Consider the following 15,144-nt stretch of genomic DNA (forward strand, 5'->3'; position numbering starts at 1 on the left):
ACACTACTACGATTCTTAAACCTGCATATAATCGTAACGCGCGTCCCACCCTCAAAAATATTTCTTTCGCATTTCGAGGTCTGCTATTAGCTGGTAAAAAGAAGGATAGCAAGCGATGAATTATAGTTGTCAATAAATAACGTGCGGAATGTAATAGTGGAGAATTAAAGTACGCAATCTATCCGGTACTATACAATCTTAACTGCAATTAAATACTTTTAAATGATCCTTAAGAGTCGTACTTGGGCACGCGATTCTGTTTACGCTTACTTATGTTTCGTCAACCGATAATTTGATCGCGTGCGTTCTTTCTGTGAGTCAGGCGGCACAAAAGTCGCTATTAGATGAGACTGATGCGACAGATTGAAATATGAGTAATAACGCTTCTTCACGATTAAACAATTTTTCTCCTCTTGAACGATATCGATGACCTTGATTCTCTGGCAAATGTTCGATCTGCTTGAACTCAACGTGTCTTGTATTACAGGTGAATATATCCTCAATTCCGGCGGTCAAGGAGAGAACGGAAACAACGCGGTCGAAGAAGACGATCAACTCCTTAGAGACGCGTCGTTAGATTTAGACAATCACCCGTTGGCCGGGCTAGCCGACGATTCTTTGGGATTAACCAACACTTTAGAACTCGAGAATGATTTCCCTTCGGACTTACTGGAAGGTAGCCTCTTAGGAAGCGCAAACGTCGAAGGCCTTCTTAACAACGATACTTTGGGTCTTCCCGACGGATTCAACCTCGAGGAGGCGCTACAACTTGTTGGTCTCGATGAGGCGCAATCAGAGGTTCGTTCGATCTTTATTCGCAGATATTTCAGTGAGTTTTATCTCGTATTCAATTTTTGAAATTGTTTTTCTTTAATAATAATAATAATAATAATAATAATCATAATAATAGCTTTCGCTTCTCGCGACATATATCTCGGTGGGCACAGAGAGTTTTCTTATTTTCTACTCCTACGTTCTAATCGTTAGACTGCAGATTTTTATGCATTTGTAAGAAATTTGAAAATACAAAATTCTACGTAACGTGAATTACGAATGCATGTAATATGAAAAAATATGTAAACTGACTGAAATGTAGTATCTCTTACAACATGAAACAATTTTTCAATGAAGTTCTATCTTTTTAATTATGTCTTCAAAAGTATGAATTTGCATGAATAATTATTCTTAAATTACTAATTATTCTTAAATCTACGCGTTAAGTCTACATAGAAGGATTTTATTTTTAGCATTGCGTGTATAAAGTAATATATTGATTTCACTTGTTCTTCTATGGTTGCTAGCAATATTTCAGGCTATTTCGTGTTTCTCTTTAAAAACGAATATAACAAAAATCGATATTTGATAGATGTTAATATATTTTACAATGTCTTATAAACGGGAGTCACTTCTTTCCATCCTGTTTATTGAAATCATTTCACAATTATCATTAGAAAGGTTCGGTACTCATTTAACTCTAATTTAGAGTATATTTATATTTATGCTATACGATTATAGTACACATATTCTAAGTCTGTGACTATGAACATTTTAAAATAGACTTTTCAAATCGTTACAGTAAATTGTATTTATATTAATTTACTTTATAAAGATACAGTGTAACAGTTTATCATTTATTTCATCACCGTCGTAGAATTGTCAAGTCGATGTTAAAATATTTAGTTCTTTATTTTTGTATCTAATTAACTGAATTTATTATAGCATTATGAAATAGCGACGTAGCGATAATCTTTCCCAAGATAGAAACGTATGGCTCTTTCTAAGGTTTTATATCTATTATAAATTTTTAATCTTCGATTTTCTATCGTCTATTTATTATCTATCTACAAAAATATAAGACTGAGATCCATTACTGTAATCTTCTGAAATAATAAATTACAGATATAAGGTATTGGTATACAGAAAATAGAATTAACATTAACATTATAGTTAAAATTCCAATTATACCTGTACGAATTTTCCAGCCGTTTCTTTTCAAACTATACCCGACTTACTATAAAAGCATAGTAAATGAAATTATGTATTAACGTGCTTCGCAATTTTCCAATTATCATTGCAATTACAAGGTCAACTCCGATACAAGTGGAATAAATAAATAAACGATTATATAGATTTGCCTACTTAAAATGAATCGAAATATTTAAAATACATATTTAAGATACGTTTAGTTTAAACTTCAGGTATACCGATAAGATATTTCATCTATTTTTGAACGATGGAAAAATCGAATAATCCTAATGAAAATATAATAAATCCAACCAAGGTTTAATTTTTTTTCACAATATAAAATATCCCAAAATCATGCAGTTTGGTTAACCATTCGATCGACTTGTCGTTAACGAAAAGCTGACATTGGTATTATAATACGAAGATTGCTTATATAGGAAACGAAGCCGGAAGTGAAGAAGAAGGAAAAAGATAGCATCGAAGAATCCACGAGTGCAAAGGACGAGTCGGCTATTACCAGCTCGAGCAGCGTCGAGGTCGCGAAGTCATCCAGGTGCGAGGATCCTGAGACCGGCGACATGATTCACACACCGCAGTTTCATCATCCCCATCATCCACACCATCGTTCCTTGCAAGTACGTACGACCTTGATTTTATTTTCTTCAATTTATCGTTATCTCCTGTTGGACATCAGTGTGCCGAGTTGTGTAATTCTAGAAAAACTAGCATTTTCATTAACTTCTTTTTTTACCCGATGCAGCATCGAGCAAGACGATTGTTAATGAAACGTGTCTCCGTTTAGCTTTAAGTAATTATATTCAACGATCGATTTACGCATATGTTTATATTATTACATATTATTATATAACATATATTCATATATATGTTTATATTATTAACAAGTATCCAGACACTTTTTGTCAGGAATCATCAATATTCGCGTTATTAGGAAATCGTTTTCAAGCTAATAAAACTTTCATTTACCAATTAACTCTACGTGATTCGATTCTGGTATACTTTCTTGCTTCTGAAAATTTATTTCATAAATTGTAACTTCTATGATTGTATAAGTTGTGTAAGTTTCAAAATTGTTGAAGTTACATTTCTTCTACGAGGATCACCTTTTCAAGATTAATTATTCAATGATATAGATATTTAAAAGTTAGCTGATATCGTAAACAATATTATTATAACATACGTATACGTGTATTACAAAGGCAGGATATAGTTGGTATAATTATTCTATAATTAAATGTTTTTATTTATGAACCATAAATAGCGCATAGTACATAGTCGCAGCTTCATGAAAACAGGTGGAATAATTCCATTGATCTGAAATCATATCTTTCTATCTCATTAAGTTACTTGAAAATTACATCTCATAATCATTTTTCAACGTCAGTTGATAAATCTTAAACGTTTAGTTCACGTTTCTATGCATTTCGTTTATACGAACAATATCAGCCTTTATGTAATAATGTAGCGGAATGTAGATCACTATAGATGTGACTAATGTTGTTATAATTATGCGGTTGTCATAATTATTCAAATATTAATACAATTATCATAAGTATTGATTATTTGAAAATTTACTTGGGAGATTTAAATTGCTGGTGGAAAAAGAAGAGAATAAAATTTACATTCTTGAACTGAGTAATTATTAGAAAGAGAAAATTGTAGCAAATTAAAAAGCAATTGTACATAATAAATATCGCATTTTATTTATGACTTGGAATATATTTTATCTTAGTTCATTAAATTTTGTTTTATACATTTTCTCATAAAATGCATTTATACTAAAAAATACTAAAGTACTAAATATTCGAGATTATAATTAACAAACTATGTATATTCTATGCATATTCTAACTCAATTAGGTTAAAAACAAACCCCGGTAATCATAAACAACAAATTTTTATCCTGCAATGAATTTCGTATTTTCATTAATTTTTATAAATAAAAAACTGATCTGAATTTCAGAGTGACGATTACAAGAAAATGTTTTGATTATCTGTTATTAGACAAGCTTGTATTGTTCATAAATTTACGTTATTATTATTCATCGTACACAGTCGAAGATATTTTATTGCAAATCTATAACTCTAAATACGTATAGCACATCGACGTACGAACGATGGCTTCAATATTCAATTTTTATCAAGATAGCTTGATATTTGCCCGAATTTCAATCTATGTATATGTCGCATGCGATTTGTTACACTTTAAATGACTTAATTCTAAAACTACTTATCTATATCCAAAACCAGTTTTCGATAAATGACACGTATAGTTCGACGAATATAATAGCAAAGATCTAGTTGTCTTATCAAATATGTGAATACCTACATTAGTTTATTTTGTTATATTACCAATATATATTATAACATATAACCAATATAAGTTACGTATTTACTTATTATTACTTGTTATATATTATATATTTCTTATATATTTTATTATATTACCAATTTCACTTTGGACATAGATACTAATTATTTTCAAGTCTTTAAGCACTGAAAAGTTTATAAACAGTAGAATTATCAATGACTGAAACGTGAAACACGAAATATAAAATTACCCAAAAAATGGCAGCGAAAGCTACGTGAAAACCGCATGATACAAAGGAAAATTCGAATTTTCATCCACGTAGCTTCCAATCATTCGCATCTTCAAAAATGTATTATTGCAAGCGTACAAAATTTCGACGGAAAATTTAATAAAACGGATAATTCTGACGTTAATGCATCGTACCTCTGCAATATGTCTGTTTAAGGATATTTATAAAAAGCTTTTCTCGTATTTGATATATTAACCGCTAAAAATGACGAATTGATGGCTCCAGTGTTAATGTGTTGTACGAATAATAGCTACTTATCGTCGGCAAATTTCATTCACTTTAACAATATGTCCGTCAAAAAGATATTACTAAAAAGATTTCCCATGTACCTAATAGATTAGAGCTCCGGAAGGTTAATACCATTTCGAATCACGCTACTGAAAAAAGAGCTCATAACAGCGGGAAGAAACTCGCGTCTCAGAAAGGAGAAACGCGGAGCTGGCTACAAAGAGAAATAGTTGTTTCGGTAATTGAGGTTGCACTATATTTTCCAACTTCTACCACATTTCTTCGAACCTACTGACACACATAAGATGCGCGTAACGTCCGAGATAGGATCGGTTAATGTTAATGCAACGAACGTCTGTCGCTTAGATCGAAATCCACGAGACATCGCGCCAGAGAGAAGACGCGGCTTCAAGACGGCATTTTAACACGTTGCCTGTCGTGAGATGCACAATTTGACGCACAGAGAATGCACTACAGTAGCTGCGAATATCAAAAATTCATTGATTCTCAAACACCGTCACACATAAATCGTATGGTGCTTCTCGGTAAAAAAGAACAGTGAAAAATACAGTTTTTTAATTAATTAATTTGTTATTGATTAATGCAATTTTTAAGGCTCTGACAAATGTATATCTGCCAAACGGTTATAAGTTACAAGCTAAACTCTGGCACCGGTTTACTTTGGTAAGAACTTTTCTCGTAATACTCTGCTGGAGAAATATGGATCAAGTGTCTAATATGCAGACCCTGAGTACATCACGAATTTCCTGATGTAAAGTTTCACGTGTGATTATCTCAAATAACTCGTTTTTTATCTCACCTTTCATAATTGTGATTTTATGAACCAAAGCGTTATAATCGGTAAGAAGAATAAAACTATTTTTTTTAAGATATTGTACCTAATTTCAAGTGTTCGATATTTGGCTTCCTATTGCGTGCGAAGTACAATTTATGTCTTTTTTTTTTAAATGTTACTTCAATTTTGAAAATATAGGACTTCTCTTAAATTGAGCCTATATTCCTGTATAACGCAACTGAATAGCCATAAAAATCGTATATTTGTTGCGGACGAATATGTAAAAGCGAAATTCAACGAACAAAATGATATTCCGTATTTAGCTACTTTCTTCTATATTCATCGACACTTGAACAACGTTACCGCTATCCTATTCAAGGATAAAACAATTCTCGCCAGAAGGGACTAAAAATAATTATTTCTAATTATTACGGCTGTCAACGTGTTAAGCTTCTTCGTGGAATAAACGTCTCTCCTAGACTCGCAGGTTGGACGTTTTTACGTTTACGTCGCGAATAGCCGGCGAAATAAGTCACGTTGTTAGTCGGGAGGAGGATCGTGACAATGACCTACCGAGATAGTCCTCGTCGGGCAACGAGAGACGCGAACGTGACGCAATGCATACGTGCACAGGACTTGGTGCATGCACGTGGAGAACTACACCTGAAAACTGCCGCCAATCGGAGAACTCGGGGACCCCTACCATGATCCTTGCCGAGCACGATCGTGATCGCGTTGTATTCCTGGCAACGCGGCCGCGACTAACACTCGCGGACGACATGCGGCTCGAAGTAAACGTAAACCTTGTGGGAAATTAGCGTGCCATTTTTTCCCTCGTCGAAAAACTTTGACCCGTTAACGTCGTTGAAACGGAGTCCCGGGTTAAATCGCTAATTATATAGAAAGGCGATTGTGACGCGAGAAAGTGTAGTGTTTCTGTTGACAAAGATCGTACAAATATCGAACTGACTTAGGCTTACTAAGAATATAAGGTAGAATGTGTGATTCGAAGGAAATCTACCCCATTTCGTGATATAGTATAATTCGGTATACATGGATTATTTATTTTCGTTGCAATCTTCAAGTTACGAGGAAAAAACGACTAGAGTCAACAGGCATTATCGATTGATAAATCGATTCGGTTTTATCTTATTACTTTAAGAGCACCGTGACAGTTTTACACAAGTGCGTGCTTCGTTTTGTGATCATTTTTGTGTATGATTTACTGTTGAATATCCGCGACATTACGCGAATATTAATTACACGATGATACTGTATTCGCGGTGACAACGGAGGAACTGATCGCTACATAAGAATACGAGAGACAGTACAAATATTTGTTTCGTGTATTTGCGATGGCTAATGGCTATCGCTGTCGCAGCGTTTAGTTTCATTAATCTCAGTCGAGATCGATTGTTCGCTTCGACACGAGAAATCCACGATTTTCAATTGTTTTAAAAGAAACTGTCGAGGGAACGAATGCTTTTTGACTGCAACAGACACACATGAATGACGTGCAGCAGTTTGTCGTTAAGTCTCATTCGCAGAGCATCGAACAACAATACCAAGCTAGTTCAGAATGTTGGAATCTCGTTGTGGACGAAGGTCTTTTTCAGGTACATACAAGAAACACGTTATCGTACTGCAAGGTAAATAATTATATAATGAAGTAGAAGACGTAACAGGGAAATATCGATTTACAACCAATTGAACATTCACAGATTGAAAAGTAGTTTAACATCGTTCGACAGTTAAATTATATATCTGACGAATGTAACGAGCGTACGTACTATTACACTGATTCTGCATGTGCCATATTATTTTCGTTGCTAATAACTATCGCCTTTCATACGTGATTATCCTCCAGAAAGAATATTATATCGATGAATGAATATTGAATGATTATATTTAACACGTTCGCGGCGTATGCTTTGGATTTGATTCGGCGCATAATTTTGCGGTGATATTGACTCGAACTCGGCGCATGAATCAAAGGTAATGAAAGTTGAAAAGAACGGTAGAAAGCAGGAAAAATTTCATAATAATTCGTAGAAAGCAGTAAGTAGAAAAGTCTTCAATCAAATTTAATTTAATTTAATTCGTAGTTATGACTTGAAACAATAATTTGGAGGATATTATCTATTTATAATGCTTCGAAGTAAAAGAAATGTATTTATAAATTCTATGCACCCTATAGAAAAAAAAAAGATATAAATGAAATTCTCTATTTATATGCGCCATGTGTAAAATTGTACGATATAAAAATAAATATTCTTCGGGAATGATTTATGTTGCCAATAAAAATCCGATCAACAGAACGAACGTGTTAATTTACTAATGTAAGAAAGCCAAATTATACCAATCCCACCAATCATACTTCGTAAATTATTCTCGTGAATAATTATTCACGAATTATTAATTCTAATAGATTTTTTATAATTCATGATGTTTATAGATTCACATAAGTTCTAAAGAAGATGTATTTGTCATTTAGTCGAAGTCTTTGTCGAAGAATTAAAATCACGCGTGAAAAAGTACGTTCAACGCTCTATGTCCATTTATATCGGTTTTATCAAAGAGATTTACCAATTTGATTCTCTCGCACTAAGAACAAAATTCGTCGAAAATGAATTCCATGTGAACGCAAATCTCGAAGTTATAACAAGCAAATAATTCCACGTGACGCTACGATCTAAATTGACTTTTGCTAAAAATAAAGTAGAGAAAAAGCAGACTTATATTAGGTGGACATTGGTAAGAAATTCGTATTCGTAATATAGTCACACGCATAGGAGTTGGATCTTGCGACCTTGCCTCTGGTGTGGAAGTGTGTAAAGCGGTGATTACGATGGCCACGGACATGTAATATCCAGCGTTGAGCGTCCGCAAGACTCTCAATACGTAATGAGCAAGCTAAATTAATACATATATGCCCACTGCCGGGACCTTTGCCTAAGAGAAGGTTGTACTGTGCGTATTGTACAGAGAGATTACGCAAGAAGACACGGTGTCGCCGCTCGCGAACCATATCATTTTTGGAACTCTTCTCTCACGCGACTGTCGTATTAACACTGACCTCACTCACCTGTAATTGCTACTTGTTACCATACACCAAGATACAGACGACGCATATACATAATACGTCCCATTATACTCGCTACTACGTTATATTCTTACGTATCGTCGGATTTTTATTCTTCGCTCGTATTCTTCTGCGATAACCTTGAACGAGTCGCACCACCTTTGATATCGTACGAAACAACTATGATGTAGTACACTGTTGGATTATCAGAACAGTCGGAAACATTCAACATAAATCGAACTGCTTTCCACTAATTTTATCACCTAGTTATTCTATACGCGAGGAAATCGATACATTATTAGTAGTTTTCCATATATTTTAAATTACAAATGTTAATGAATTGCGTGGTTTCTCTTATGTCAATATATTAATTCATAGCAGTATCGATAAGATCTTTGACTTCGTTTATTTCACGATTAATTTCATCGGTCTACTATCCAGGAAAAGATACATGCAAATTCTGTGTTTTCAGTTTACATCATTATATAAGGACTATGTAAAAACTTGTATTATGGTTCTAGCATGTTGCTATTTATATCGCTTCATCCATTTCTGTTTTGTTCAATGAAATTTCGTAATTTCATATTTCAATCTTATTGCATACGTGATTCTTCTTCTCTTGCATGGAATCTGATTTTGTTACAGTTCTACGTTTTACATTTATTGGAGACGTTACATATCCTGTTTATTTGCTAAAACAAAAGCAAAATTGAAATATAAGAATTCGAAAATGGCAATACTGTTAAGCAGCCCTTCAGCTTCCATAATTTTTCTCCATGTAGGAACTTAACCAGAAGACGAACCCTTCGTGAGATTCGCAGGTATCGACCGTAAAGGATTGGGGCAGGTACTTTATGGCTTCACAGTGAAAATATTTCCATCTTCGGCAGTGAAAGGCGAAAAGCCTTAAACGTCCACAGCTTTGACAGAAAAAAGGATCTCCAAAAAGGATTTAAGTGCTAATTAAGTGGGAGATCTTTACGACTCGTCGCCATTTATCCTTTGTGAGCCATCGTTTCTGTACCTTAACTACATCTAGACCAATATCGTCGCCAATTTCTTCTGTTCCAACACAATATATCCTCGTAAGGTTGCAGTCGTAAAGTTACACCTTTCATACTTGCGTTTCTAAAATGGAGTAGTAATTATTTTATAAACTTCCAATTGATCGTAAAAAAAAATCATTATAATATGTATTTTGCATTTGATACTTGAAATTTTCGAACTATCAAATAACACAAGACAATCGTAATTGCATAACGGAAAATTAAAGTTCATAGTAATATATTAATAAATTTTATGTCTATCGAATATTTCTAGAGATTAAGATGATTTTAATTTCTCCGATTTCCTTCAGCAGCAAAAACCATAGAACTTTTTGATCGACCTAATGACAAAACAAGAACAATGGAATATCCAAGCTACGCGGAATAGCATAAAATGGTTTTAGGTGTATTCCAAATAAGTTCGAAAATAATATCGTATGATTAAAAATAAAGCGAGAGAAGCCAACGATGCTCTATACGTGGGTAACGAGCAGGAATTACAAAAAGCAACTTTAAGAGATCCGCGCAAGTAACGAGAGAACGAACCTGAGCGCATCAGAATGCAATAGTAATTACAGCCGCAGCCCTCCGGCGCTGATGGAAGTAGTTGGAAAATACAAGTGCAAAACAATTTAAGTATCTGCGTGCAAATTCAAAAGATAATAATTTATATACTGGCAAATATCCAAAGATATGTGCTTTCGCTTTTCTATAAATAATTCACGACGAATGTAATACAAACAGCAAATCCTTTTCTTATCTTAAAAACAGTATATTTTCTGATCGATTCAAATGTAAGATCCTTTTTCAAAGAAAGTGGTGTACAGAAAATTGAATACTCTAGTTTTCGGAAAGTTACATTTTTCAATCGATGGAAACATAGGAAATTCTTAAAAAAAAAAAAAAAAAAAAAAAAAAGTGCATTTAAATATATCTTTATATCTATGCCACTATTTCTTTTAATATTTATTTACTGTTGTTTTATACACGTAAAGGAAATGACATAAAACATGTAAAGATTAAGACAAACGCAAACATGTATTTATATTTAGAAGAATAACGTCGTTTGTGCATATAAGCAAAATGAAAATGTATGAAAATGAAATGTATGAGAACAAAAAATTTCTGTCGAAGGCTTGACTCACACGAGACAACTCTGACAAAAAAAGAAAAGAAAGAAAAAGAACGACGACGAATTACCATATTCTGCTAATTTCCGTCGATATAAACAAATGGAATCGCCCAACGAAACACCGAACAAATAATAAAACTCATCTATCGTTTGATACGCCGGTTCCTCTCAACGTTTCGCAACGACACAAAGTTAGACAAGCACTTAGACACCGGTCATCGTGGAATTATAAAAGTTCAGACCGACCTTTGACCGTGATCGACGGACTTGGTGTTGCATATCTTTCTACAAGGATTTGCCAGACCGAGAGGAGCGGTAGCGCTTTATTTACTATGCCACTTGGATATTTGCTTAGAACCTTGAACGGCGGAGAAGAACCCTCCAAGTATCCTTGGACTTTCCATAATATTTACACGCAACATCGAGTTACGATTGGAGAGAGGAAAGAAAGCGCGTCTTGAAGTAGAAATAGAGACGGAGAATCGAGATGGAGATCGAGATGGAGATGAAGCAAGATAAAGGAACAGAAAAGAACCGAGATCGTGAGAGAGGGCGATCCGAGAGCTACGGCCTGAAAGATAGTGGCGAGTATGTTGGATCGCGAGCGAGCGGAGTCGTAAGACGAAATTAATAAGAGAAACGAGGTATGTAATATGGAAATGAGAAGCTGAAGGAAAGAGGGAGACCGACCGAGGCATTAGGATGCACTTGTGGCGATACTTGAAGGACTTGGCGCGAGCCTGCCGCGGTAACCCATGCCAGTGTGCATTAATCTGATGACTATCTGAATGAATCATAATTAATATCTTGGCCCATTAGCCATGAGAGTATACCGCCGACCATAAGTAATGCGCATGCTTTCTCTGCGTATCTTTAATTACTTGTATTTTGTCGATAGTATACTTGGCGTCGAGATTATTGTATTCGGTTAACTATCGCCCACTTTGCTTTCGTTCCATGTGCTACATATTTTTCGGTTACTCTTTAACGAGCGATAAAATTGTTGATAGTGGGTGGGACAGAGATTTTTCCTTACTTTGTAATTTAAATTATTTATATTAATAAATGGAATAAATACATTAGATATAAAGAATGTTCAGGCTACCTCTGAGTTATAGATATCTTTATCGTATAATCTGTTTACACAAACTTTTTAAAGCGACGTTGAAAAAAAAATGAAAGTACATATAGAACTTGATAACTCAAATAGATTTCTATAACTCAAATAGATTTTCGATAAAGTCGATCTATTATAGATAGTCTGACCAACTTGACATTGAATGTTAAAGAAATTTTTGGTAATAAAGAATACCTTTTGGATATCAGCAGCCCATCTGACAATGTCATAGTATACGTTTTCTCTTACAATCGATAACAATTCGATGTTCCTTTAACGTGGCCAAATTTATGAAATAGATAATTTAATAAATATTTTTTTTTCGTGATTAATCGAAAAAACATGATGATGTGATTAGCACGTTCGGCGATAAAGTCAAATACCTGTATGAAACACTACACAACTTTTTCATCGAATCGGGATAAAAATCTACATATGTTTCATACATTACGTTTCAATTCTTTTTTCTCCGCTTTTTTGTCTTACAGCACAAGCAAACGTTTTCCTACTTAAATTACATTTCATTTATTTAAATTATATTCAATTTGACGATAAATGGTACAAGTTTTTGTAAACTGTAAACGACATATTCGAGAAACGTTATGGTAGTTTCGATATGACGAAACCAAGTGTCTTCGTTTCCACGTGTTTACCATTTTTACGAGTATACTCGTCATATTGCACATTATCTTTTCATCTGAATTTCTTACAAAGTCAACTTTTCGCTTTAACCATATCAGATAGGCTATAAAACGTACAGAACAGTTTCTACTTTTTTTATGCTTATTCACACCATGTACGCTTACTAAACGTTACGAAGATTCCAGTCTCGTAAGATTGTTCTCTTCCTTTCATTTTTTCGTTTCGTTGATTATCGATCTTCGATTTTTGATCTTCCGAAAGCTCCTTGTATCGAGCGTACTTTTAACACGTAGTTTTTGCCACATGCGTTTGGCAAAGAGTTAGCAGAAAATTGTCGATCTTTTTGTTCCAACGCGAAAAATTCGCTCGCGACAAATCCATTACGAGAAAATTATTTCCACGTCTTTCGCATGAGACGCGACCATCTGATCATTTTATAAGGAAAGTCCAGTTTTTAGCGCGTTTTCAAGGTACGTGAGTCTATATACTCTTGTACAACGATCAAGCAATTTTCACCAAGAACCAAGAAACGCGACGGGGCGTCACAGTCCGTTCCGTTCGTCAGAGATTCCAAACAGCTGCTGGACTTATGCACTGTGAAATACATAATGCGTCGCGGTATGAGCTATCTAAGATGTGTGAAACGAATTTACCTCTTTGTGCAATCATCAAGCTCCTCCGTAAGTCTAAAGAGTAAAGATAATTCCATGCTTGATAGTCGTAGAAATGCGAATATAATTAATACAATTTCGATCCACGAATTATCCTCCGAATAAACGTACAGCAATTTAGGATTTCAGATCAAAAGGAAGCAATTTTACAAACTGTTATTCTCTTCTCTATTTTTTATCGTTCTCGTAACTTCTCAATATATCGAAATTATAAGTATTTTGTTTTTTATTGGTAAAAATTACATCATTTTACAAGTCGAGTTTCAAAACGTAGAAACAAATTTAATACCAAAAAAGACGGCCGAGTTGTCGTTGATTGTGATTAACTACGTAACTACGAGGCAGAATATCAAATTGAGAAGGAGCGTAGAAACGTAAAATATCGTGTGAATAAAAATAGTACTTATTCGAAGGAGATTCAATGCTCCGGTTAATTTTATTAATTATACTTAGTGAATTACAATACTGAATTCGAAACGCAAATATAAAAGTCAAAGATACAGATATTATAGGCTGCTGTAAAAAAAAGTATTTATTTTAAAACAATGCAATGCTCTGTTAACCATATAGAAATAGAATATTATCGAATTTTATGTAACGAAGCTTGTAGGTGTATATAAGATTGATTTTTAGTAAATCGATAACAAACGAATTTAACGCGTTCGTACGTAACGAACGTAAACAATTTTGAATAAGTAAGACGAAACGACGAATATGAGAGACAAAATATTTTTTTATAGGCTGTAAAGTGCAAGGGATTGAATCGCTATCCCTCAATATTTTGATTCACAACTTTCGTGACAGAAACGAACTTTACTGGCAGTCACGTACGAAAACATGAACGATGTGGCACGGTAAAAAAGTAGGTAAGCGATCAAGGATCGAAGGGACGCGGACGTTAGGGTAAACGATGCTGGCAGGTATCAAATACCTGCTTGATCGCTGTCGTGCCTTTCAATTTGAATCAATTGCATGAACAGCAATGCACAGAAGTACGTGAGATTATGAAGCGAGGCTAAGAATAAATCAAAATCGATTCCTTTTCGCCTACGTAAACGAAATTTTCGATAACATTGATAAAAAAAAAAAAATAATAATAAAGAAAAAGAAAAAACATTATACAACTTTAACGAGCAACTTCGACGAAATATTTCGAGAGATCAAAAAGGACTTCAGCTTTCAGTCGATAAATTGAAATATCTTTATTATTAAAATATTCGTTAACGTGTATCGAGTTATTGAAATATTGTTGTCCCGAATATCTTGAAAGATGGTTAAGTTAGCGGCGTACGAACGTGTTATATTTTCGAGTGTGCAAGATTATACATTTTGCGAATAAATACGATCATTTTCTTATTCAATTAGTTCGCAGAAAGGATTAAAAGCGTAAAGATAGAAATTTATGAAAAAGAGAGGAAAAAGAGAGAGGAATAGAAAACAGATTTAAGAAGACGAAGGAAGGAGGAAGAGAGAGCTCGGAAGAAACTAGCGAGTCCTCGACAGCGCGTTTCAAACATCTGTTCGCTCGCAGATCTCTTTCCTCACAGTCTCGCAGATTCATATGGCTTGTGACGGAATCTCCTATACGCGAAGCAAGATCGTGCACCTCGCTTCTAGATATGCGTATGTACACGTATGGTACTTACGCGAATATATATAGTATAGTATATGTGTATGAAGTATATGTGTATTATGTTGATACATAAATCATGAGCAGCAGTAGTCTGGTGGAGAAACGCATACAATATTCGAAGATCATATTTGGCATTCGTATATGTATATTCAAAAATTTAGCTCGATGTCGTGAAATTTTTGAAACGTTCAAAGATCCACAGTTCGAAAGTTATA

At 34.2% G+C, this 15,144-nt stretch overlaps 1 protein-coding gene across 5 annotated transcripts in view; it reads left to right on the forward strand.

Moving 5' to 3' along the window:
- The window catches only part of LOC126919852 (segmentation protein cap'n'collar), a 111,464-nt gene that overhangs the window by 67,125 nt on the left and 29,195 nt on the right, over window positions 1–15,144 (forward strand). For all 5 annotated transcript variants that reach the window (XM_050729483.1, XM_050729482.1, XM_050729484.1 and 2 more), the window contains exons 4-5: window positions 488–798; window positions 2,403–2,600. In XM_050729483.1, coding sequence (XP_050585440.1) covers window positions 488–798; window positions 2,403–2,600 — 509 coding nt within the window. The remainder of the gene's footprint in view (window positions 1–487; window positions 799–2,402; window positions 2,601–15,144) is intronic.

This window comes from Bombus affinis, chromosome 8 (genome assembly GCF_024516045.1).
Source record: "Bombus affinis isolate iyBomAffi1 chromosome 8, iyBomAffi1.2, whole genome shotgun sequence".
Taxonomy (NCBI): Eukaryota; Metazoa; Arthropoda; class Insecta; order Hymenoptera; family Apidae; genus Bombus; species Bombus affinis.